Source organism: Papio anubis, chromosome 2, assembly GCF_008728515.1.
Source record: "Papio anubis isolate 15944 chromosome 2, Panubis1.0, whole genome shotgun sequence".
Classification (NCBI taxonomy): Eukaryota; Metazoa; Chordata; class Mammalia; order Primates; family Cercopithecidae; genus Papio; species Papio anubis.
This window is the reverse complement of record NC_044977.1, coordinates 118639918-118664466: the sequence shown is the minus strand read 5'-3', so window position 1 is coordinate 118664466 and position 24549 is coordinate 118639918. Positions and strand designations below refer to the sequence as shown.

Below are 24549 nucleotides of genomic sequence, written 5' to 3'. Positions count from 1 at the left end.
CAACTATTGCTAAACTTCCTTATTCATTAAATAAAGGGGTTAAACTAGAAGACGATCTCTGATATCCTTTCACCTTTTCACCTTAAAGCAACAAATCTTTGTAGAGTATTTGTGAATTAAGTCCATTGTAAATGATTGGGACGTGTTGCCTCTTTTCCTTTATATTTTTAGCTTCTGCTATTCATAAGTAAGAAAATAAGAAAAATACTAACTTCCTTTAAGAGTAACTACTTAATGTCCAAAAACCCCTCAGGTTCTGCAACTATGATGCACTGATTTATGATGTTTATTTATATGCCTCTCACTCAGAAAATTTGAAGTGACCAAGAGATTTACAAATGCAATGTTCAGCCAAAAATGTTTTTAACCTTCTAAAGGATAGTTATATTTTTATCATTGTTATTTTGTTATTGTTGTTGTTTTTACAGCCTCCCTCCCAGGAAACTTCTATTTATTGCATGCCTACAGAGCGTTAAGTGTTGAGAGCTCTGCCTACATTATTTAGTTCTTGAATAAAAAGGGAAATATTTTCTAGAAAGTAGGGTTTGTACCAAAGCCTTCTACCATTTAGGTGAAAAAAAATACATTGATAAGTTGATTTGATTTCAACTTACAATTATTGGAGTTTTATACATCAAATAGAGGCACTGCTTAAGTATTAGATGGACAAAGATGACTAAGATAGATCCCTTAAGGAGCTCACAGCCTGGTGGGTGATGGTAGGACACAGATGCTTTAAAGCAAATTATGATGTGGAAGGCCTAAAGATTGACATGTGCACAGGGTATAGAGGGAAAATTGAAGAATGGCATCTAAGGTAGGCTTAAAATCAAATGAACACTTCTTAGAAAAGATGATAAGTTGAGTGAGTCTTAAAAGGATGCTAATCTTGTAACCTGATGTCTGGGGAGCTTTGGGATGGAGACTCGTGATGAAGACTTGGGATAGGATGAAAATTACAGACAAAACTTCCAAAGTACAGAAAGGTGCCCTGAGTCGTTCTCCAGGTAACTGTCTTTATTTGGTTATTTTCAGACCTGGTGCTTGCTTTCCCGTTAAGTTTGGGCATGTTTCATGTAAATAAAGGAGATCCCAAAGAGCATCTTGCCCAAACCCTTGGCTCAAGGCAAATCAACCTAGAATTCATCTAGATCACCTGGACTTGCTATGTTGAAAGGATTCTACCCCTGGGGATAGGACATTTGTTTCCCATTTATTCTGGCTTATGATACTGAAGATTCCCAGTCCATATTTATGCAGGAAGCAGCCTTAAAGCAGTGCTTCATATTTATGGAACTAAGTTCATTTCATTGATAAGATTATGATCATTCAATCATCGATTTTTTTTTTTTTCTTGAATTGCTACTATGTGCCGGGCCTTATGAGGTATGTGGACTATCTATGAGAGCTTATCTTGCTGAGGGAGATAAATTAACATTAAACAATAAGCAGACAGTAAAAGAGACAGCAGACAGCAAAACAAAAATTAAATTAGTTTGGCCTTAGAGTGATTAAGTCTATTATTCTTAACAGATCCAGCACAGAAGATATGAATGTCTTTGGTTCCCGTGTTATACAAGAAAAATATATCTCCAAAGTAAACATTTCCATAAAGCTGCATTAACCTCATACAGGCACTAGAATAACAGGATCAGCTTGTGCGTTTTAAGATTGTAGCACTGTGCCGATGACTTTGAAGATGCGTTTATCTGTGTTAAATGAAATGTTATGCTGCCCTAACAGAATTGGAGTTGATGCTGCTCCCTGTCCTGACCCTTGTGGGTCTATGTTCCCCGATAATTGTATACAGCACTGAGGCAGGAAGAACGTAAATTCCAGGAATGCATTTATGGTTAATCTGTTGTTGAGGTTTAGTCAGACAGCCAGTGTTTTTTAAACCAAGGCTCCATGAAATTGGGCTGGAGGAAGAGGGATCTAATAGAGCAGATAATTACCACTTGCTCTCCATTAACTCAGCCATTGTGCCCAGGACACTTTTCCTTTTGGCCAGCAAAATTGGAGAGGCTTTGTCATGTTTACAGGGAGCCTGCCTGTTGGCTATTAGAGAGGGACACAAAGAATCTGATATAGAAACCTTAAAAGAATACACACTAGGCAAGTAATAAAAGTGGCTGGGAACCTGAGCAGCATAGTGAGACCCTTTCTCTAAAACAATTTTTAAAAACTTAGCCAGGCATGGAGGCACACACTGGGTCCCAGCTACTCCGGAGGCTGAAGTGGGAGGATCCCTTGAACTCAGGAGTTTGAGGTTGCAGTGAGCTGTGATCACACCATTACACTCCAGCTCGGGCAACAGAGTGAGACCCAGACTCTTTAAAAAACAAACAAACAAAAAGTCTGGAGTATATGGGCACTGAGAAGGTGTGAGCTTTCTCAGTGTATGCCTATTATAGAACAAACTCCTGCTTATATTTCTCAGACCATGTTGCTGAATTAAATGAAATAGATGTGAGGCAGCCAGCTCAGGGCCGGACCTTTAAGAAACCCTCAGGATTTGTTTCCAGTGCTTCTCTGACTGGTCCCCGATCCATATGATCATCTTTATTTGATAAATGACATTTTCATATTACATCCATCAGAAGGCTATCATGATTCTCGACATGGGTGTCAAATCTCTTAAAATCCCAGATCTGTTGCTGGATTTCTAGGTGACTAGAGGCATATCCCTTCACTTCTTTTTGCCTTAATTTCCCCTCCTACAAAATGCAAATAATGATAGCTGTCTTCAGTCCTTAACTGATGGAGAAAAAAAGATTTTAGAAACATTTTTGGCTGGATGTGGTAACTCATGCCTGTAATCCCAACACTTTGGGAGGCCGAGGCAGATGGGTCACCTGAGGTTAGGAGTTCAAGACCAGCCTGGCCAACATGGTGAAACCCCATCTCTACTAAAAATACAAAAATTAGCCAGGCATGGTGGCAGATGCCTATAGTCCCAGCTACTTGGGAGCCTGAGGCAGGAGAATTGCTTGAACCTGGGAGGCAGAGGTTGCAGTGAGCCGAGATCGCGCCACTGCACTCCAGCCCGGGCGACAGAGCAAGACTCCATCTAAAAAAAAGAAGGGATATTTTTTATTTCTTAGAAAAGGAGCATTTTATCTCTTAGAAATTTTATCTCTTAGAAAAACAGTTTAGCCTTTGAAACAGAGTAGCTTAGTCAATCTTAGGCTAAAATGTCCAGGCACAGACAGAGGTGAGAGGTGGCAAATGAACTATTTGAGATCTTAACTGGACCGGAAATAGAAGTCAGATTGCAGTTTTACCTCTCATTTACTAAAAACAAAAATAACAGAATGGAATTAGATAGCATTTTTTTTCAGGTTGAGACAAGGTCACTAAAACATTAGTAGGCAAGTAGAAATTTAGAAAACTCTGGGAATAGCATCCTTGAAGATTTCACTGATTATACTTGAAAGCAGAGTAGGAGAGTGGGAGAATGCAAACTTTTCAGGTGGTCTTTAGAAATTCTAGTCATCCTTTTTTCAAATATAAATAAATCTCCATTTTAATATATTAATGCCTAAAGTATACCAAGAAAAAAAAAAAGATTTTTTTTGGTTTTATTCCTTTATTCTTTGTAAAGAATTTCCACCATCAGTAGGTATAGTGAAATTTTATCTCTTAGAAAAGGAGCATAAAAATACTCCACTCATTAATGAAACAGTATTACAGCCTGATCACTCACCAGCCAAAAAAGGTCCATATACAGCCAGGGACAGAGGGTTGGGAAATTAACCTCTTTTCTCAATAACTGTTGGCACGTTCATGCTTAGTTGGTAAATGGGGACTCTTGCCAACATCAAAATCAGTTTAGGTATTGCACCTTCCCTGCCTCAGGTTCCCCACATGATGCCATCTGCTTCTCCATAGACATGGTCAGACTCCATGTTCTTGGCAGAGTGAGGGCGAATACTATCCATTTCTATTTTGAGCACCATTTGTTCCCAAATGCCACCTGAGTAACGTACAGAATTCTCTATCTCTTCCTCTCTCTCTCATTCATACACATACACACAATCCGTGGAGCCCAGGGAAATTAAGAAAAAAAAAAAAAGACATGTCATTTTTAATGAATATTGCTGAGCTATTGAGTTTTGATATTGTGAAACATGTTTTGAAAGGTACCATTTGCAGCCTTTAGTGGACTACAGGTTATTTTAGGTCAGCAGGTTAGAGCATTTTGAGAAGTTAATGTTAATGGGTTGCTGTGAGCCTGTAGTTGGCCTAGGGATTATAAGATAACAAGGTAGTAAACGTGGAAACGTTAGCATTATCTCTTATTTTCCACCATGAATTTAAGTTATAGGCCAGTTAGAGCATTCTTGGATGTTTTTTTCAAAATGAAACTGTTTTAAGGAAACATTCTAAAGCTAAATTCTTCATGTATATTATATGTCCCCCTATAGTGATTTAAAATAAAGGAACATTTAAAGATTTAACATGATGGAACTTCTTCCTTCAGTTGCACTTGAGTGCAAGAAGTCAACTTTCACAATGTTAAAGCCTAAAATATTGAAATTAAAAGTATAGCCTTCCCCTGGAATTTCTGGAAAATGCCCAGAATCTATTGTTTGCCTTTCTAGTGCATATTCAATAAGGAGTCATAGAATTTACTTCGATCTCATAAAAGTTCCTGCCAACTGAACAAGACAGCCGTTTTCTGGCAGTTGAGCTGCAGAGAGTTATGTGACTTGTTCAAGTTTACAGTGACGGTAATAGTCTCTGCATTCTGGCTAAGACCTGTGTATATCTTTTTGCTCTTGAAACCTTGCTCTGTCCCGCCATGGAGTACTCTCACTGGCAAGCAGAATAAAATAAGCAAAGTCATTCGGTATTCACAGACACATAAAACTTTGTTTTTCATTTTTAAATATCTTTTTTTTTTTAAGAGCAGTTTTAGGTTCACAGCAACATTAAGCTGAAGGGACAAAGATATCCCTTATCCTACCTACCCTGACACATGCCCAGCCTTTTCTGTTATCAGCATCGTCCACCACAGTGGGATGTTTGTACATTTGTTACAGCTGATGAACAGACATTGGCACATCATTATTACTCAAATTCCATAATTTACATTACGGTTTACTCTTGGTGTTGTTCACTGTATGAATTTGGACAAATGTATGATGATGTGTTTCCACCATTATGGTATCACATATAGTTGTTTCCTCAGTATCTATGGGTGATTGGTTTCAGGGCAACACCCTCCCGCCCCGCCCCCCCACAAATCCGTGGAAGCTCCAGTCCCTTATATAAAATGGCATAGTATTTGCATATAACCTACGCACATGCTCCCATATACATTAAATCATCTCTAGTTTACTTACGATACCTAATTAATGACATTGCTATGTAAATAATTGTTATACTGTATTGTTTAGGGAATAACAAGAACAAAAAAGGCAGAACATGTTCAGTATAGATGCAAACATCATTTTTCCCCCATTATGTTCTATCTGCAGTTGGTTGATCCACAGATATGGAACCTAGGGATATGGAGGGCCGACTGTGCAGAATGTTTTTTTTTAATCATTGGCAAATCACCAACATTAAAACTCATGTATGCTTATTGCCATCTAAGTGTCTTGTTTCAAGAAGGTATTACAGTCCAAGATGAAACAAGTTATGGGCAGAGCCATCAAGAATTCATTTAGACTGTAAACTTTTAATGACCCACCCAACCTTCTAACCAGTTTATTTCCCCTTTCCAAGTAAATATTCTTAGTGTAGGACAGCATTTCTCCCCATCTTTCTTCTCTCTAAGTAAAAATGCCCGACGCTATGGGCAGTGCCTAGATTGGGCACATTGCCCCATCTTGGTGTTTTCAGCAACAGTTCTTAGCCTGGACTCGCCAGGACAGGGTGATGTTGGTCACATGCCCAACTCTTCTCTCCAACTCAAGAAAACCTCATGGAATGAAAGTGAGAGGGATGTCATTCTGAGGACTCCTTCAGCTTTTCCAACCTTGTAAAACAAACTCGTGAGCATTGGTGCTTTGTTAATAATATTCGTGTTAGAAACAATAATATTTACATAGTATTAAAAACCGTGGTATTTATGGAACATTTAATAAGTGCTAGGCATTATCTAATGGGTTTTCCTTCATCATCCCTTTTAATTCTCTCAATAATGCTACAGGGTAGTTACTCTTATCGTACCAACTTTACAGAGGAGGAAACAACTTACCTGATTATAGAACGCACCATTACCAGACTGTTGAACCTGAATTCAGACCCAGGCCAGCTTACTGCAGAACTTCTATCATCATCCACTTTGTTGCATCCGAACCCCCTGCACAGTTGAGCCCCACAGGTGTTACTGTGCTTGTCCTCTTCTTGGTCCTCACAGGAGCCTGGGGCATGGGACTGATGCCTCTGCAGCTTCATGGGCACAGGCAGCAGGGGATGGAGGTAGAGCAGAAGACCCCTCAGAGGTATTGCCAGCGTGGGCCGGGGCTCCTGTGGTACCATAAGGGGTGCCTGTAGCTACATATGCCTCAGCCTGAACTCATACTAAAATGACTCAGTGACTTTATTGAGCATGTAGTATGTTCCAGAAACCGCTATATGTACATTATTCCTTGTTGCTTTTGTCAGCAAGAGTGCTCATGTCATGAAAATAACAAAGTGAACATTTTATTTGTATTCCTTGGCCACCAAATTAGATGAGTGATTTATGATGGGGAGAGCTAAATGTCTGGCATAGGCTCCAACAGAACATCACAAATTTAGATTGACATGTTCCTGCTGGGTCAAAAGCTGTGAATGACCCCAGTAACCTGGGAGAGGCCTATATAGCAGGAACTGGGAGCCAGAGATCCTCAGGTTACAATTCAGATCCCCAAAAGGTGACCTGTGGCCTTCGTGGTGCAGAGTTTGGGGCCGTTGAATAATGCCATATGCCAGGCTCTTACTGTGTCCTGTGTCCTGGGCTCAGTGCTAAGGTTTTACCCACATAAATATTGCATTGACTCTTAAAACAATCTACGAGGTAGATGCTATGCCCATTTTACAAATGGGAGGAACTGACACTTAGCAGGGGTGAATGATGTGGCAGTAAAGCGCAGAGCTGGTTAGAGCACAGGTCTTCCTGGGTCCAAGTCCCTGTGCTCCAACTCCTCCACCCACAGTGTCGGAGTTACAGAGCGGGTGAAGGATGGTCCAGTTCTTCTCAGCAGCCTAGAGCAGGGGAGCAGCCCAGGGTTAAGCAGGTGTGACTCCTCGTGAAGTGCATCCCTGTTTCCTGAGCCCCACTTGCTGTCAGAAACCAAGGTATTGCGGGCTTAGTGAGAGTTTTTCACCATTTCCTGTTGCTTTAGGTCCTCCTGTTTCCAGTTGATTTCTTCCTATTCCAGGGATCTCTTCCCTTCCCTAGGGTCGAAGCAATGCACACTGAAGTATTAATAATAGTGATCAGCGCCTTCAAGACAGCAGGACCCTCCTGTTGCCTTCTGGCCATGGTGTGATGTCCCAGGGCCTGTGGTGCATAAGCAGGTGGAATCTAAGCACTGACCCTGGTCATTCTAAATATAAGGGGAAGAGAGAGGACTAGGAAATCTGGACAGATGCCATTCCCCTCTTCATGGCAAAGCCTTGCTCTTCGGAATCCTTATCTGCATTTAAAATGTGTGGTCTTCAATCATTGTGTCTTGGGATGCTTGGTATGTTTAATTCTATCACAAAAGGCCTCTGGCTTACTTATTAATGAATGTTGAAATTAAGTTGGTCTTTTAAAAAAGATACAGGAGCAAGAAAAAAATTAACTTAGTCTTCGTAAAACAAATATTTGATGAATATTTGTAATCTCTCCCTGAGTGGTTCTAGCCACAGGGGTGTTAACCTGCAGAGCTTCCTAGAAAGAGCACCATGCAAGTGGCCATAAATCATTGGCCCTGAAGAAAGAAGATTCTCTCTTCTTCTGCCTCCTGGAATGATGGGAAATAATTATAGAATTAGGATGAAAGAGGAATTATATTATTCTTGTGTCGGCATATGTGCTTTTTATTATGTTTTGATAGGTCTTTATTGTCTGATACTGGAGGAGCAAGGGGAACCAGACATTACTGTCAGCATGTACATTTCATGCTAGAGTTTACCAGAAAGAAATTTAGGATCGACAGTTATCTGAGGCCTGCTGTGTCAGACCTTGGGGCTTTTATGTGAGCTATCAAATTCAGACCTCACCAGTGTGTTCTGAGGAAGCGTCTCTGCCTGTACTTCACTGTCAGGACCCGCCTGAGGGAGAGTAAACAGCCTCACAGGTGTAGTCCCACAGCTCATGTCTGAGGCCAGTATAGCAGCCTGCTCTGCAGGGTTGCCTCTTACCATGCGACTGACTTTCCACCCGGAAAAAATAACTTCTGTGTTAGCGGACAGTAATGTACATGGTCTCTCAGAACACACAGGGAGTCCTTTCTAAACATCCTATCTTCACAGCATTAGGATGATTATAACTAACACATACTGAGTTAGTATATATCAGGATTAGCCTAAGCACTTTGATTTTATTTATTTATTTATTTATTTTTATTTTATTTTATTTATTTTGAGACAGAGTCTTGCTCTGTCACCCAGGCCAGAGTACAGTGGCGATCTTGGCTCACTGCAACCTCTGCCTCCTGGGTTCAAGTGATTCTCCTGCTTCAGCCTCGTGAGTAGCAGGGACTACAGGCACACACCATCACGCCTGGCTAATTTTTGTGTTTTTAGTAGAGATGGGGTTTCACCATGCTGGCCAGGCTGGTCTCGAAATCCTGAGCTTGTGATCCGCCTGCCTCAGCCTCCCAAAGTGTTAGAATTACAGGCCTGAGCCACCACGCCCGGCCAGTACTTTTCTTTTATTAACCCATTTAAACCTCACAATATCTCTGAGGTTGGTTCCATCATTTCGCTGATTGTACAGATGAGAAAACGGAGGCATGAAAAGGCTAAACTACTCGCTGGTGTTTCATAGTCTACAGAGTCAATTCTGGTCTCAGAAATTGCATTTACTGAAAGCCTACCAAGTACCCAGATCTTTAGGGGGTATAGAAGAGGTTTAACTAGAATCTATTTGCTTGTGTATTTAATGAATTTTTTTGTTGAAAAGAGTAAAATGACATGAAATTGGAAATGACTGTGATAAATGATTTCCATAATATAAAAAATTGGTACCAAGTCTTTCTCATCCCTTTCATGCCATGGTTTCATTCTTGCAGTTCTCTTTCTATTACCTTTTTTATTTCCTTAAGAAGACGAAAGGGTAGGGAAACCTTTAAAGTGAGGAAAATGTCAGCTTTTTAATAATGTGCCTACTTGCTACCTCTGTCTTTGATGTCTCCCTGTGGCTCTTGGTCACAATTCAGAGTGAGATGATTGGAGAACGTCTTCAGAAGGCATTAGCTATGATCATCTTGCATCATTATCATTACTCAGCCCCTCTGACCTTGGGCCTGTGTGTTCATCTTAGGGCACAGGCCTCAAAAGGACAGGGTACATCAGTGTTTCTAGATGACCTGATTGACAGTTGATGCTTGTCTGCCTTGGGCTAAAGCTCTTAGGATTCCTTATATCTCCCCTTCCCACCTTATACTTGTTTCACCCAGGAGAGAGCCTCTGTCATGCCTATCATCTCCTTCCCTCCTGAGGGCTCAATATCTGGTTAACTTACATGACATAGGAATTAGTTACCATCTATTTTGGCTATTTCCATACACATTCTGAGAACAAAATAAAAGAGCTCTTCTCCGTGCCCCTCTCATAATTTCTTCCCATGCCCCTTTTTGGGGAAGGCAGGCTAGTCAAAGCAGTGATGGCTTTGATCAGAGCAACGAGCAGATCATGATTTATTATTGCCAGAGTAGACAGTGGGCTACATTAGAGGACTGCTTAGACACATGCTTATTCTAGAAAAGGCTGAAGGAAGAAAGAACCACCCCTTTCCCTTCTCTTCTTATCTCCCTTCTGCTGGGAGCACCAGGCTGCCAGTTCCCAACTTCCTCTCCACAGGGAGTTGCAGCTGTAAGGTGGCCTCCTGGAGCTGCCTAACTCCGCCTTCACTGAAAATAAGGTGACTGAATTTTAAAGGTGAAATCCTCTGCAGTCATGTCTCCACCACAGCCTTCAAGGTCACTCCCACTTTTTTCTAGACACAAATGGGGTCATTTTTGTATTTCTAATTAACACCGTCTCCAGACATAAATAAAATTTTAAATTTCTCAATACTATCAGCTGTTTCCACTATGTTTTTCATAGATTGGAATGCAGTTTTAAACAGTTAATAAAATGCTCCAGTACAAGAGCAAAACAAGAAGTTAAAGGACAAAATAGAAACAGAAGATTTTGATGTACTTGAAAATTGATACGTATGTTGTCTGTTCTATTTAGATTACAAACTTAGAGTACTGCATTTGCTTCAGTAAATTTCTTTGTGGCTGAGTGCTGCTGCTTACATTGTAATTGGGTCTGGGTACAAATATACATTGAACTTATTTTCCAAAAATACTCTCCTTAGAGTGTGGCATGGCAGGAAAGCATACTGTTCCTAATAGTCCTTTCCAAACTCCTTTAAAAACTGACCTTTATGGCAAGTTTGTAATGAAGATGTAACACTTTCACTTCTTAAACCATGACTTCAATTTGTGATATAATTAAGGGCAATTACTCCTGTTAGAGATTGTAGACTGGGTTAGGCTGAGTTAATAAATAGCTGTTTGGCTCTAGCATTAGCAAGGATGTCTTCATTAGGGTAGTAATGTGTCAAGAGTGCTAAATAGGTTGCCATGGTATTTGTGGGTTTCAGCCTGGACTCTGGCTTTCCTGAAATTAAAAATGTTCAGCCTTTAATAAAAGGCACTTCCTTACACAGCAAAGCAGACAGAACACTAAATAAGTGAAATGACCAGGGCTCAGGAACTTGATTGCAGAGGCTGATGAATACACATGTGGATATTTTAAAGTAAGCATTGACTCTGGCAGGCTTTGTTAAAAAAAAAAAAAAAAAGAAAAAAGGAAAAAAGAAAATGTTTTAGATCTGTATCTCTTCATTTTTCCATTCATTCATCCATCCAGAGGTACTATTCTCCAGCACATGGAAAAGCTGCTGCTCTGCTTCAGAAAACCTTGCCCACACTCAGGACCAGCTAACTCACAGGGATTAGGTCTTACTCATCTTTCAAATCCACAGAGCCTAGCACACAGCAGATGTTCAAGAAATGTTTGCTAAATGAATACATAAATTCTGCTTACCCCTAGGCCAAATTGGCCAAAGAGTCAGACATTTTGGCTTATGATTTTGTTAGTGGTCGACTTCCAGTAGTATCTGAAGACAGTGGATTGTCCTCAGATGCTGTGACGAAGCCCTGGAAATGTAGAATCCGTTGGCCTGTCTGTCTAGGAACAAGGCATTGTGGTTGGATTCACTTATGTAGTGGTTCTCAAAGTGTCCGCTGGACCAGCAGGATTCAAATACTGAATCTACTAAAGATCCTGGATGACTTATGGAAGTTATGTTATTTCCAGAATTTTACAGTTAAACTATAGTTTTTAAAAAGATGACAGCATACTATAGTTCTCAAATACGTTTTTATTGTGAAAATGTTGTTTTCAAGACCCTGGGGAAAAACACCTAAAACATAAGACCCTGTTTGTTTATCTTTGTGCCTGTTATGCTTAACATTTCGTGGAAATCTTAATTAGCAGAGAAGTGCAAAATAGTCCTGGATCAGATAGGGGAAGGAGCCAAAAGCTGCCACTCCAAACTGTCCAGCCCACCTGTGCTGTTTGTCTGTGATTTTGATGAACCTGATGGATGATTCTGAACACAGTATTTTTTTTTTCTCTTTATATGAGTTCTCAACGATCCATAGTCCTAAATGTCTCCTTAGCAATTGAGGAATGGGGCTTTGAAAAACTCTTGGGAAGACAGATAAAAGTTAAAATTCAAAGCATTTCTGGCCAAACCTCAGTTATTTGCAAAATTTGGCTAAAGAGGACATATTATTTCTTAGGTGTCCCGTTAACATTAACTTCATTGCCTAGGAAATAGTAGAATATTAGTTTATGCTATCAGATTATAGATATTACCATTATGAAAAATTTGAAAATTCTGTTTTTTATTAGTAAATAAAAACATGAGCAAATAAAAACATTCTGATGTTTCTAGAATCTAGATCCTAATTAAAGGACTCTCATTCCAGTCTTATATGTGCTTAAGTTTATGTTTTTCTTTTATAAAAACATACATTTAGGCATTAAACTTAACCCTAATGTAGCAACTGGCTGATTATTAATTCAGAATATATGAAAAGCATTTACCAAGTTGGCCTAATCTGCTCCAGCAGTTTGCATCATAATTAATTTCTTGTCATTAATAGAAGTTGAGATGGCTAATTGATTCTGCTCCTTCTTCTAGGTTTATTTCAATCTACAGAGGACCCAGCCACACCTACAAGGTCCAGAGACTGACGGAATTCACATGCTACTCCTTCAGAATCCAGGCAGCAAGCGAGGCTGGGGAAGGGCCCTTCTCAGAAACCTATACCTTCAGCACAACCAAAAGTGTCCCCCCCACCATCAAAGGTGTGTAGACTGTGTATTCTTTCATGCTCTCTTGTGAGAGTAAGGAACTGGTGGGACTTATAGAAATAAGCTCTTTTCTGATGTTAAATATAATGTCAGCAAGATAGAATCAAAAGAACATTCTAAAGAAGATTGAGCAATGGGTTGTCTAGGGGAAATGAGAGACCTTGAAAGGAAAGGGCCTACAGATAATGACTTTTCTCTGTATGTATGCTTGTTTATCAACAATAATGGTTAGAAATAAGGGTTAATTCCTGGTGCTACAGCCCTTAAGACAGTTTACCAAGGAAAGCATCACACTCCCTTTCCTAGACGTTCAGAGAAGCAGAGGTTGGCATTGATCTTTCAGTGACTTTGGTGCCTAGAGATTGACTTAGGCAACTTCAGCAGCCTTTCCCTTTTGGCGCACAGCTCTTGGTGTGGAGCGATGCCTTTTGGAAAGCTGTAGCAGTGATCTGCTGTAATCTCCTTGGGTACTTATGTTGAAGTTTGTGGGTGACTACTTTCCTACTCTGGCCCCTTCATGGGATTGGGTACTGCAGAAGTCATGAGAGCCCCACATATCCAGATCTTCCCCCATGTCCTTGAGGCTAGTGAACAAAAGACACTCTGCCTGGACCCTACTTCCACTGGGTCTGCTGAGCCTTCAGCCTGTTTTCTAGCCACAGAGCTGTGCCTGACTGCAGCTAACTTGCAAGGCAGGAAATAGCAACAGGAGCCATAGCATGCTCAGCCGGTCCACCCAGCCACTCCTGGACTCCTGAGACCCTGCCTCATCTCCTGCGAATACTGTGGTTCTTGTGGAGGTCCCTGCAGCTTGTCTTTAAGGGGACAGACAGCACAAGTGACTTATCTAGCTGTTGCTTGAAATAATCCTAAGGCTGACAGCAGGGTAAAGTACAACTGCAGAAAAGATCCTTGCATATGTGTTTGACTCTCTACTCCCACATGAGGAGGTGTGTCAGCTACAACCAGGGCACAAAGTCAATTATAGGAACTCTCCAGGACCTGGGTCAGGGTTTGGCTTGGATTCTACGAACCCAATAGCTCCTTCCACGATTAGTTTAGGGTAAATACCTTGCTCCTGCTTCCCTGCCCTGAAGACTCTTTGGCAGATCCTTCTTTATGTGACTAAGAAACAAGTATGAATGTGCATACACATGCATGGCCTTGCCAGGTCACTTTGGCAGTAAACGCCCTGGCCCTTTGGTGCAGCTTTGCCTTTCAGTTATAACACAAAAGATGTCTGAGCACACTGTGGCTGCTTTGGTTTGTTAGTACCGAGGAAGGGTAGCTAGATTTATCAATTACCCCACTTCAGTGGTCTTTCTAGTATGAAGGAGTACTATCTTTGCCTCTCAAAGTGATTCTTGGTGGGGATACATTTTACAAAAAATACAATGGCACATTGATAGTGCTTGCATCTCCCAACCTTTCTACTTCAGAAGGGCAGTTTCCCCACTCTGACACATGATCAGGTTGTCTTCCTCTCACTCTTAGATTCAGGAAATTATTGTCTTAGCTGGAGGACTGTTTAATCTGATAGGCTTCCTTATTTAGTTTTTTTCATAAAATGCTTGGAATTTTGGCCAAGTATTTCCAGCATAGGCTCCTTTTTTTCTTCTTCTTTCTTCCTTCTTTCCTCCTCCTCCTCCTCCTCCTTTTTCTGAAACAGTGTCACACAGAATTACAAGTAGAAACAACTCTCTCTAAAGAATTAGTTGCATGTAATTAGAGGTTAAAGTATAAGGGGGTTCAGACAGGAGATATACGTTCTAGTTACAAAATAGGAAAATGTCATATTGAATCACAGAGGTTACGAAAATATTTTTTAAATCTAGAATATTTTAAGTGCCTTACTACAGACTAATATAATTTAGTTTAAATGAAAATGAGGAGTTCAGTAGGTGAAAAATAAAATATATATAAATATAATTTAATTTTTAAAGGCTTTCAGTGCTACCCATTCTCCAGGACTGCTCTCACATGTCACCTGCTCCTCAGACTTTCCTTAGATCCCCACCCAGATATGCTCTTTTCCTCCCCTGGAAATTCCCAGTGTTTTGTTTGTATCTCTCATTTTTATTCTCTGATGTTTCTTTTTGTATGCGTCTCGTACCTTGCTCTCCCCTTCCTTCAACTAAATCTTAAGTTTCTTGAAAACAGGGTTTACCTTGCCTGTTTTTGCATCTCCCAGAATACCTAGTACAGGGCCTAAGCCATAGAGGATGCTCAATTGCCATAGGAGAAAAAAAAGATGTGATCCACATCAAGCTGTTATTCATGGGATAATGGGCAAAGGATTTTTTCATCAATGGCTTTTTAGTCATGGAGTAACTTCTCTGTGCCTAAAGGGCACCCTGATGGTTTTATGAGTGGCTGGGCAAATAAACTCCTCTCTCAGGGCAAACACAGGCACAATCTTGCTCTCTCGTGGATTCTCACAAATAGTGCTAAAGTGTTGACTATTAACATGATACTTTGAATTTTGAGCTTGGATGTGTGGATTTGTATTTCAGCACCCCGAGTAACACAGTTAGAAGGAAATTCATGTGAAATTTTATGGGAGACGGTACCACCAATGAAAGGTGACCCTGTTAACTACATTCTGCAGGTATTGGTTGGAAGAGAATCTGAGTACAAACAGGTAAGAATCAGTGTACATGGCACATGTGCGACTGAGTATGGCTGGCTCCATGCCTCTGCTCATTGCTATGAATGACTCAGTGAACTATGTCTTTCTTAAAATCAATGATAGAAACTGCCTAACTTGTACTTATTACATGATTCTTCAGAGTGTGTGAAGCCTAGTTTACATTTTGTATATGGTGGTATTCATCTTCAATTTTCAGTTCTCAAGCATATGCTCGTCTTAAAGAGTTGTAAAGTGTTTATTTGTATTTGACATTGATGGTAAGGTTTGCATGTATCAAAGTCTGTATGTAATTGAAAACTAAAGTACCTGTGATTTTACTATAGAGGGGAAGTAGTCTCTCTTTTTGTTTTCTAGTATTGATCTTTTTAAATTATTATTATACTGTAAGTTCTGGTATACATGTGTAAACATGCAGGTTTGTTACATAGGTATACTTGTGCTATGGTGGTTTGCTGTGCCCATCAACCTGTCATCTACATTAGATATTTCTCCTAATGCTATCCCTCACCTTGACCCCCACCCCCTGTCAGGCCCCAGTGTGAGATGTTCCCCTCCCTGTGCCCATATGTTCTCATTGTTCAACTCCCACTTATGAGTGAGAACATGCAGTGTTTGGTTTTCTGTTCCTGTGTTAGTTTGCCAAGAATAATGGTTTCCAGCTTCATCCATGTCCCTGCAAAGGACATGAACTAATTCTTTTTTATGGCTGCATAATATTCCATGGTGTATATGTGCCACATTTGCTTTATGCCTAACATTGATGGGCATTTGGGTTTGTTCCAAGTCTTTGCTATCGTGAATAGTGCTGCAATAAACATATGTGTGCATGTGTCTTTATAGTAGAATGATTTATAATCCTTTGGGTATATACCCAGCAATGGGATTGCTGGTCAAATGGTATTTCTGGTTCTAGATCCTTGAGGAATTACCACATTGTCTTCCACAATGGTTAAACTAATTTACACTCCCACCAACAGTGTAAAAGTGTTCCTATTTCTCCACATCCTCTCCAGCATCTCTGGTTTCCTGACTTTTTAATGACTGCCATTATAACTGGCATGAGATGGTATCTCATAATGGTTTTGATTTGCATTTCTCCAATGACAAGTGATGATGAGCTTTTTTTCATATGTTTGTTGGCCGCATAAATGTCTTCTTTTGAGAAGTGTCTGTTCATATCCTTTGCCCACTTTTTAATGGGGTTGTTTGTTTTTTCCTTGTAAATTTGTGTAAGGTCCTTGTAGATGCTGCATATTAGCCCTTTGTCAGATGGATAGATTGCAAAAATTTTCTCCCATTCTGTAGGTTGCCTGTTCACTTCGATGATGGTTTCTCTTCCTGTGCAGAAGCTCTTTAGCTTACTTAGATCCCATTTGTTAATTTGGCTTTTGTTACCATTGCTTTTGGTGTTTTAGTCATGAAGTCTTTACCCATGCCTATGTTCTAAATGGTATTGCCTAAGTTTTCTTCTAGGGTTTTTATGGTTTTAGGTCTTACGTTTAAATCTTTAATCCATCTTGAGTTAAATTTGTGTAAGTGGTAAGGAAGGGGTCCAGTTTCAGTTTTCTGCATATAGCTAGCGAGTTTTCCCAACACCATTTATTAAATAGGGAATCCTTTCCCCATTTCTTGTTTTTGTCAGGTTTGTCAAAGATCAGAGGGTTGTAGATGTGTGGTGTTATTTCTGAGGCCTCTGTTCTGTTCCATTGGTCTATATCTCTGTTTTGGTACCAGTACCATTCTGTTTTGGTTACTGTAGTCATGTAATATAGTTTGAAGTCAGGTAGCGTGGTGCCTCCAGCTTTGTTCTTTTATGCTTAGGATTGTCTTGGCTATACATGCTCTTTTCTGGTTCCACATGAAACTTAAAGTATTTATTTCTAATTCTGTGAAGAAAGTCAGTGGTAACCTGATGGGAATAACATTGAATCTATAAATTACTTTGGACAGTATGACCATTTTCATATTGATTCTTCCTATCCATGAGCATGGAATGTTTTCCATTTGTTTGTGTCCTCTCTTATTTCCTTGAGCAGTGGTTTGTAGTTCTCCCTGAAGAGGTCCTTCACATCTCCTGTAAGTTGTATTCCTAAGTATTTTATTCTCTTTGTAGCAGTTGTGAATGGGAGTTTGCTCATGATTGGGCTGTTTGTCTATTATTGGCATATAGGAATGGTTGTGATTTTTGCACACTGATTTGGTATCCTGAGACTTTGCTGAAGTTGCTTATCAGCTTAAGGAGTTTTGGGGCTGAGACAATGGGGTTTTCTAAATATACAATCATGTCATCTAGGGGAAGTAGTCTTAACCTAACTACTGAAGCCTACATTCTGTCTACCTTTTTTGTAGAAGTAATGGAAGGTTAAGGGAGATGATGCATAGGCCCTGGAGGCCTATGATTCAGAAGCTCTAAGTCATGCATGTCACCCTTTAATGTCAAAGGAATCACCTGGGAATCTGTTAAAATGCAGATTCTGACCTGGTAGGCCTTCGGTGGAGATTCACCCTCCCAGGTGACACTGACATTGCTGATCCGTGGACCGTAATTTGAGTAGCAAGGCTCTGTAGATCACATAATAAACCCATGTAAGAGAGAATGCAGTTGGAATATAGCCAGATAAGAAATTAGTTTTATCATGGTTCATAGCCCTTGTTGATTCTTAATTCTTCCAAGGAAGAATCAGATCACTGACTCTGAAGGATTTAGATACTCTACAGGCTTTCATAGTAGTTCCTAGAATGTGTTTTTGTCAAGTCAGAATATAAATATTATGTATTCCATTAGGAAAGCTGAGGTGCATTCTTCATGAGCACTTTTAGTAGGGGCATTCATTTATATCAAATATAAATGCCACCTGTTTTCTGAAACACTAGCATAATTTAGAAAAAACTGTGTTCAGGTCCAAATACACAAGTAGAAAATCATTTGATTCAGAGTTTCCATTAAATTGCTCATTGGTGTTTGCTATATGATAAAGAATATTGGCAAATAAAATGTGTTTAAAAATAAAAGGTAATTTTGGACATTTTGCTGTACTTTGTTATGATGTATCCGAAAAAAGATTGAATTGTTTTAAACAAAAAACTTTATCCTAAATATGACATCTACCAGGGTCAATTAACATCAGTGGATGATGTCACCAAAGTTTCCATGATTCCTCTTAAATAAGAACAAAGACACTATGGTTCCTTTTATTTTTGAATCTCATTTTGTACAATATATTCCATTTCAGAGTAAATAACTTACATGTGTAATTGTTTCATTTTACCAGAAAGATATGATTGGTTTCAGGGTCTTAGCTCAAATAGAGAGCAGAGAATTTATTCTGTTCCATAGCAATGTGAAAGTAGTTAAAATGAGGTATTAAGAAATTTTACAACATATCATTTGATGCTCAACGATAATTCATTTCCCAACAATACATTGATCGCACATTTGTTATCGTATTGTAAAAATCTTTTATTCTAAGTGCCGTGTTTTCCACGTGTTCTTGGAAGAATGTTCTGCTTCCCAAAGCACAGTGCATGCTGTTTTCTGTTGAAAAAAGCAGCATCGTTTGCTTGATATCTATACACATCAGGCATTGCCAAACTATAGGAGAATCTATTCAGTAATTTAGATTTTATTGGCAGATGGTCTGTTTTGAATCTGTTGTCTGTTTAATGTTACCTATTTAGACCCGTGGCCGTATAAATGCTAATATACTCATGCATAATCATGTGTATGCCACAGAATATTTTTCTTATTGTAACCAGTTATAAACAAAATGTTTCTTGTTGTAAACAGGTGAAAGAAAACACAGTACTGTACGGCAGGCTCAGTAGATGAGGGTTAGCATTCTCCACACGCCCACGCGCTTCCTGCATTTACCAAGAAATGATTAAGGAGAATAGTGGTACATGAAAAGCCACAGTTGAGTCAGGGACAATTTGTACTGGTTTCTTTTTTTTTCTTGGACTTCTCCCTATTCAGCAAACATTAACTTAAACATGATGTTTTAGTACTTCATTCATTGTTCTGGACATGAGCTAGGGAATGAAACATATTTTTGTGTGCAGAACAATGGTTAAAATAATTATAGTTCAAGGATAACAGGCAACAGGCTTTGAATTCATAGAGGCAAAGCAAAAGAAAATGAGAGGTAATTATTGCTGTACATCCACTACAGCGGAGCTACAGGCTCACTGTGTATACCTCAATTATAGCACTAATCAGACAGGACCCACTAATACATGGGCTTGTGTTATTCATTTTTATTTTTCCAGTACTGGCACATAGTTTGGCACTCAGTAAATGTTTCCTGCATGTGTGAAAGACGCAGTTTCAAAGCACCAGGGTTATTTATACCTGCAGTGGTGACGAGAGTAAACTTCAGCATAGAAAGAAAAAAATCTCCCCTAATAGGATAATATACTCTTCCCCCACGCTCTTTTTTGTTTTTGTTTTTGTTTTTGTTTTTGTTTTTTGGACACAGTCTCACTGTGTCGCCCAGGCTGGAGTGCAGTGGCGCCATCTCAGCTCACTGCAAGCTCCGCCTCCCAGGTTCAGGCCATTCTCCTGCCTCAGCCTCCCGAGCAGGTGGGACTACAGGCGCCCGCCACCATGCCCGGCTAATTTTTTGTATTTTTAGTAGAGACGGGATTTCACTGTGTTAGCCAGGATGGTCTCGATCTCCTAACCCCGTGATCCGCCCACCTCGGCCTCCCGATGTGCTGGGATTACAGGCGTGAGACACCGCGCCCGGCCCCTCCCCCAAGCTCATTTTTATAGGCAACATACGACAAGGGCCATGGCCTTTTCTGATGTTTTGCTGAAGCATCAACTCTAACTTTGCCTTGGTTCTAGGTGATTCGCTTTCTGTTGCTCAAGTGTCACGATGTGGGGCAAGCGGCTGATTTTAATTATTAATCTATTAACTTGAAGTATTAAATTATTACTCACAGTTTTACTCTTCATTAGATTGCATGCATATTTGGTTTGCCTTTTGCCATTTAATAAACATTCCAAGCACAGCTTTTTCTCCAGGAAGCTTAAAACTTCTTTTCAAACAGGATTAACTGTAAAGTATTCTTTAAAAGAACGAAAATTGTGTCTATATGCATGTGACTTCTTATTTTGCACAAGATATGGCATAGACAGTTTCATGAATAATAAGTAAAGCAAAACAATTCATATTCATATTCCTGTTCAGGCAGCAATAACTTTTACAAGAAGTATTGAATATAAGCATTGAAGACAAGGAAAGGATCAACAAATTGTGAGAAATTATTACCCATTGGCAGTCAAAATTTATGAAAAATTACTGAAATTCTTGGTGCTCAGATTTGTTTCATAAAGAAAACCTCTGAGGTATCTAGAAATCTATAAAGCTCCACATTTAATTTGATGGTATTTCTGTATCTATATATATATATATATATATATTTTTTTTTTTTTTTTTTTTTTTTTTTTTTGAGACGGAGTCTCGCTCTGTCGCCCAGGCTGGAGTGCAGTGGCCGGATCTCAGCTCACTGCAAGCTCCGCCTCCCGGGTTCCCGCCATTCTCCTGCCTCAGCCTCCGGAGTAGCTGGGACTACAGGCGCCCGCCACCTCGCCCGGCTAGTTTTTTGTATTTCTTAATAGAGACGGGGTTTCACCCTGTTAGCCAGGATGGTCTCGATCTCCTGACCTCGTGATCCGCCCGTCTCGGCCTCCCAAAGTGCTGGGATTACAGGCTTGAGCCACCGCGCCCGGCCCTGTATCAATATATTTTTATCTTGTATCATTCTTAGAATATAGTATCAAGGCGTGCATTGATTCTACATGGTATCACAAAAAGTACCACAAGGAAAGATCGTCTCTTGACCAAAGTATTTTAAAGTCTTGGGAGTCTGCAACACATCCTGGCTGGAGCCTCCCTTTTTTTTTTTTTTTTTTTTTTTTTTAAGATGGAGTCTTGTTCTGTCACCCAGGCTGGAGTACAGTGGCATGATCTCGGCTCACTGCAACCTCCGCCTCCCGGGTTCAAGTGATTCTCCCGTCTCAGCTTCCCAAGTAGATAGGATTAAAGGCACCTGCCACCATGCCAGGCCAATTTTTGTATTTTTAGTAGACATGGGATTTCACCATGTTGGCCAGGCTGGTCTTGGACTCCTGACCTCAAGTGATCCACTGCCTCAGCCTCCCAAAATGCTGGGATTACAGGCATGAGCCACCACACCCAGCCAGCTAATTTATTTTTGTGTTTTTAGTAGAGATGGCATTTCACCTTGTTGCCCAGGCTGGTCTCAAACTCCTGACCTCAAGTGATCCACCCGCCTCAACCTCCCAGAGTGCAGGGATTACAGGTGTGAACCACCATGCCCAGCCCCTTCATCATATTTTTTTTAATGACTTTCAACTCATTTCCCTAATACAGAAATTAAACAGTGAGGCTATGACTATCTCATAGCACAGTTTTTTATTTCTGCATGAATAAAGGGTCAAATTTAGAAGAAAGTAAAAATAGATCAAGATAGACCTCTATAAAAACCATCATTTATTTTACTGATTCTTAGTTTGTTTTAGTTTTGTAGGTTCATTTAAGTATCTGAAGGCTGTGACCCCTTATATCAGAAAAATTCCCATACATGTACCCATACCTCTACTTAAAATTTCATGTAAAATGAAATGATAGTCACTTCCGTGGAGTCCAGGTAGAGGACCCTGGGTTTATTGAGAAACTGTCAGGTGTTTCACATTGTGAGGGATTCCTGGGTAGTCCTCTAAGAGTTTATAGGCCCACTGGGTGAAAACCCCCAGGAAGCAGTTCACTAACAGTACCCTTGCCTGTTATATTTGGCTCAAGGACAAAGTTACCTGCCCAACATTATGCCCTCAATAGAGGGCGCCTGCAGGTTAGCACATTTCCCCTTGAGCCTGGTAGGCATAGTAGGGGAGACATGGGGACAAGTCTTCCTCCCATAGTCATGTAATTCTTGAGGAATTAATTCACCTACCTGAGTCTTGGCTTTCTCATTGTAACTCTAACTCTGATGGTTACTGTGAGCATTAGATCATTCAGTCATGAGAAGGAGCTGTACAGATGACAACATGGTGCAATTATATCTCCCTTTCAGTCCTTGGGAGGGGTGACATTAGTAAAGAGATGAAGGTAAGCCTCCAGCAGCCGAGCATACACTGTTCTCGCCACCCTTCCCAAAAAGCTTCCTGTTATTTACAGGATTTCAACTATGCAGCATGTTATTTTGAATTAAGGGTTATGGATTCTTCATTTCAGTTGTCTGGGTATTACTTTAAATCCTCTCATTTGGAATAAACATGTTGAGATTACTTTAAAATATATTGTTCATCAAATCAAGAACAGAAATAGTCTTTGTAAAAATAATAATGCTTCTATACTTATTACAATATTATGATTGGTTACTTCAATAAAAAACATCTCAAATGGAGCCGTGCCGTTTAAATTGGATTGAGTCAAAAGGAAAAGCCCATAATGGTGCCTTTGTCAAAATGAATGAAAACAAAGGGACACAAGGCGTGGCCTGCTGCCCTGATGCACAGAGCTGCACAGTCTTGGGGCAGGCACAGCTGTATGGCAGGCCTGGCAACATGGTGATTTTTGTGACATCATTCGTTCCTAAGTACTGTGGGTTGTAAGTGTCTGTGGCCATGCCTGGACACCAAGTCAGCATCATGAGGCTCCCCTTCCGTTTGACTTCTGCAAGTCCTATATTTGTAGGCCCCAAGGGTCCCTGGCTCCAAGCATTTGTCCTAGAGTGTTACACATGATTCCTGCAGGGGGGGGCCAGGGAAAGTACAATAAAGTAGCAATATAATATGTCATGTTGACATTTCTTAGATGCCTACTGCATTCCAAGCCCCGTCCTAGGAGGTTGCTACATGGTATCCCACTTAATCCGTAATCCCATAATCACACAAGTCTGTTATCTTCATGTGGGGGCGGAGTATGTTTCTCATCTGCAGAAGGTTGTCACCTTCAAGGGACAGGTACAAAGAATTAATTTTCAGTTATTTGGGATTCTTAATCGTATCTGGGGCTTTTGGATCTCATATTTTAGTTTTAAACCCCCATCAGTTTATAGTTAATAACATAGGTTTACAAGTGTAATAACTCAAAAATTTATTTCATTTAGTTGTATAAAATATGATTAGCTTATTCCCCATGCAACCATTTAGTTAAAAAAATTGAGACGTTACATTTCATTTTAAAGCTCGTCTTTGTTACTTTCTTTGAACCTGAAAATCCTTAATCTGTTACTCTAAAAAAATCTTCACTGAGATATGACTGGCCTCACCACACTGGTCTGTGTGAATTTGCTGGCTTTTAAGGACATTATAGTCACAGCCAAGATAGACAAGCTATGAAGTATGTGTGTTCTCACATTTACATGCTTATATAACTAGAAGAGTATTTGCAAAGTTTTAATATTTGGATCACTTCAAAAACTATTAGAACATATTAGAAAAACTATTCACGTGTTGGGGGTGGCTCATGCCTGTAATCCCAGCACTTTGGGAGGCCGAGGCAGGCAGATCACAAGATCGAGAGATAGAGACCATCCTGGCTAACACAGTGAAACCCTGTCTCTACTAAAAATACAAAAAACTAGCCGGGCGTGGTGGCAGGCGCCTGTAGTCCCAGCTACTCGGGAGGCTGAGGCAGGAGAATGGCATGAACCCAGGAGGCGGAGCTTGCAGTGAGCGAAGATCGCCCCACTGCACTCCAGCCCGGGCAACAGAGTGAGACTCCGTCTCAAAAAAAAAAAAAAAAAAAAAAAAGAAAAACTATTCACGTGCATAAAATATACTAGAAACTCCATATTTTCTATCAATAGACTCTATTTTTTACTGCACCTATACCAAACTCTCTCTTGCCCCTATGGTCTGTGTATGCATCTGAATGCTTACTGTTCACATTTACTTGTTAGTTTCTCTTTTCAAACACTGTGGTATCAGAATGTCTACTCTTTGAGTATTTGAGGGTTCTAATTAGAGAACATTCACTGAGCATCTACTTTGTTCAAGCCATTGTGCTGGTTGCTGTGGAGATATGGAAATAATAGAACACTGTCTCACTCAATATATTTATCTTAAATGTAAAAAAGATAATGTTAACATTGTGTTGGCAAGGCTTGTGAAAGAGGGAAGCTGTTCCTATTAAAATAACAAGAATAGCTAAAAGAAAAACATTTACAAATTAAAAGCTAACTTTTGATTAGGCTTTTGTTAAGAAAGTTCCCTTCAGTTAGCTATTCATATTATTTTACTATGTTTTTTACCTAATGGTACAAGAAAAGTAGGATTCCTTTAT

The 24549-nt window shown here is 39.9% G+C and overlaps 1 protein-coding gene across 3 annotated transcripts in view; it reads left to right on the top strand.

Moving 5' to 3' along the window:
- FNDC3B (fibronectin type III domain containing 3B) overlaps positions 1 to 24549 on the top strand; it is a 364617-nt gene that overhangs the window by 329793 nt on the left and 10275 nt on the right. For all 3 annotated transcript variants that reach the window (XM_003894828.5, XM_031663575.1, XM_003894829.4), the window contains 2 exons: positions 12413 to 12579; positions 15099 to 15226. In XM_003894828.5, coding sequence (XP_003894877.1) covers positions 12413 to 12579; positions 15099 to 15226 — 295 coding nt within the window. The remainder of the gene's footprint in view (positions 1 to 12412; positions 12580 to 15098; positions 15227 to 24549) is intronic.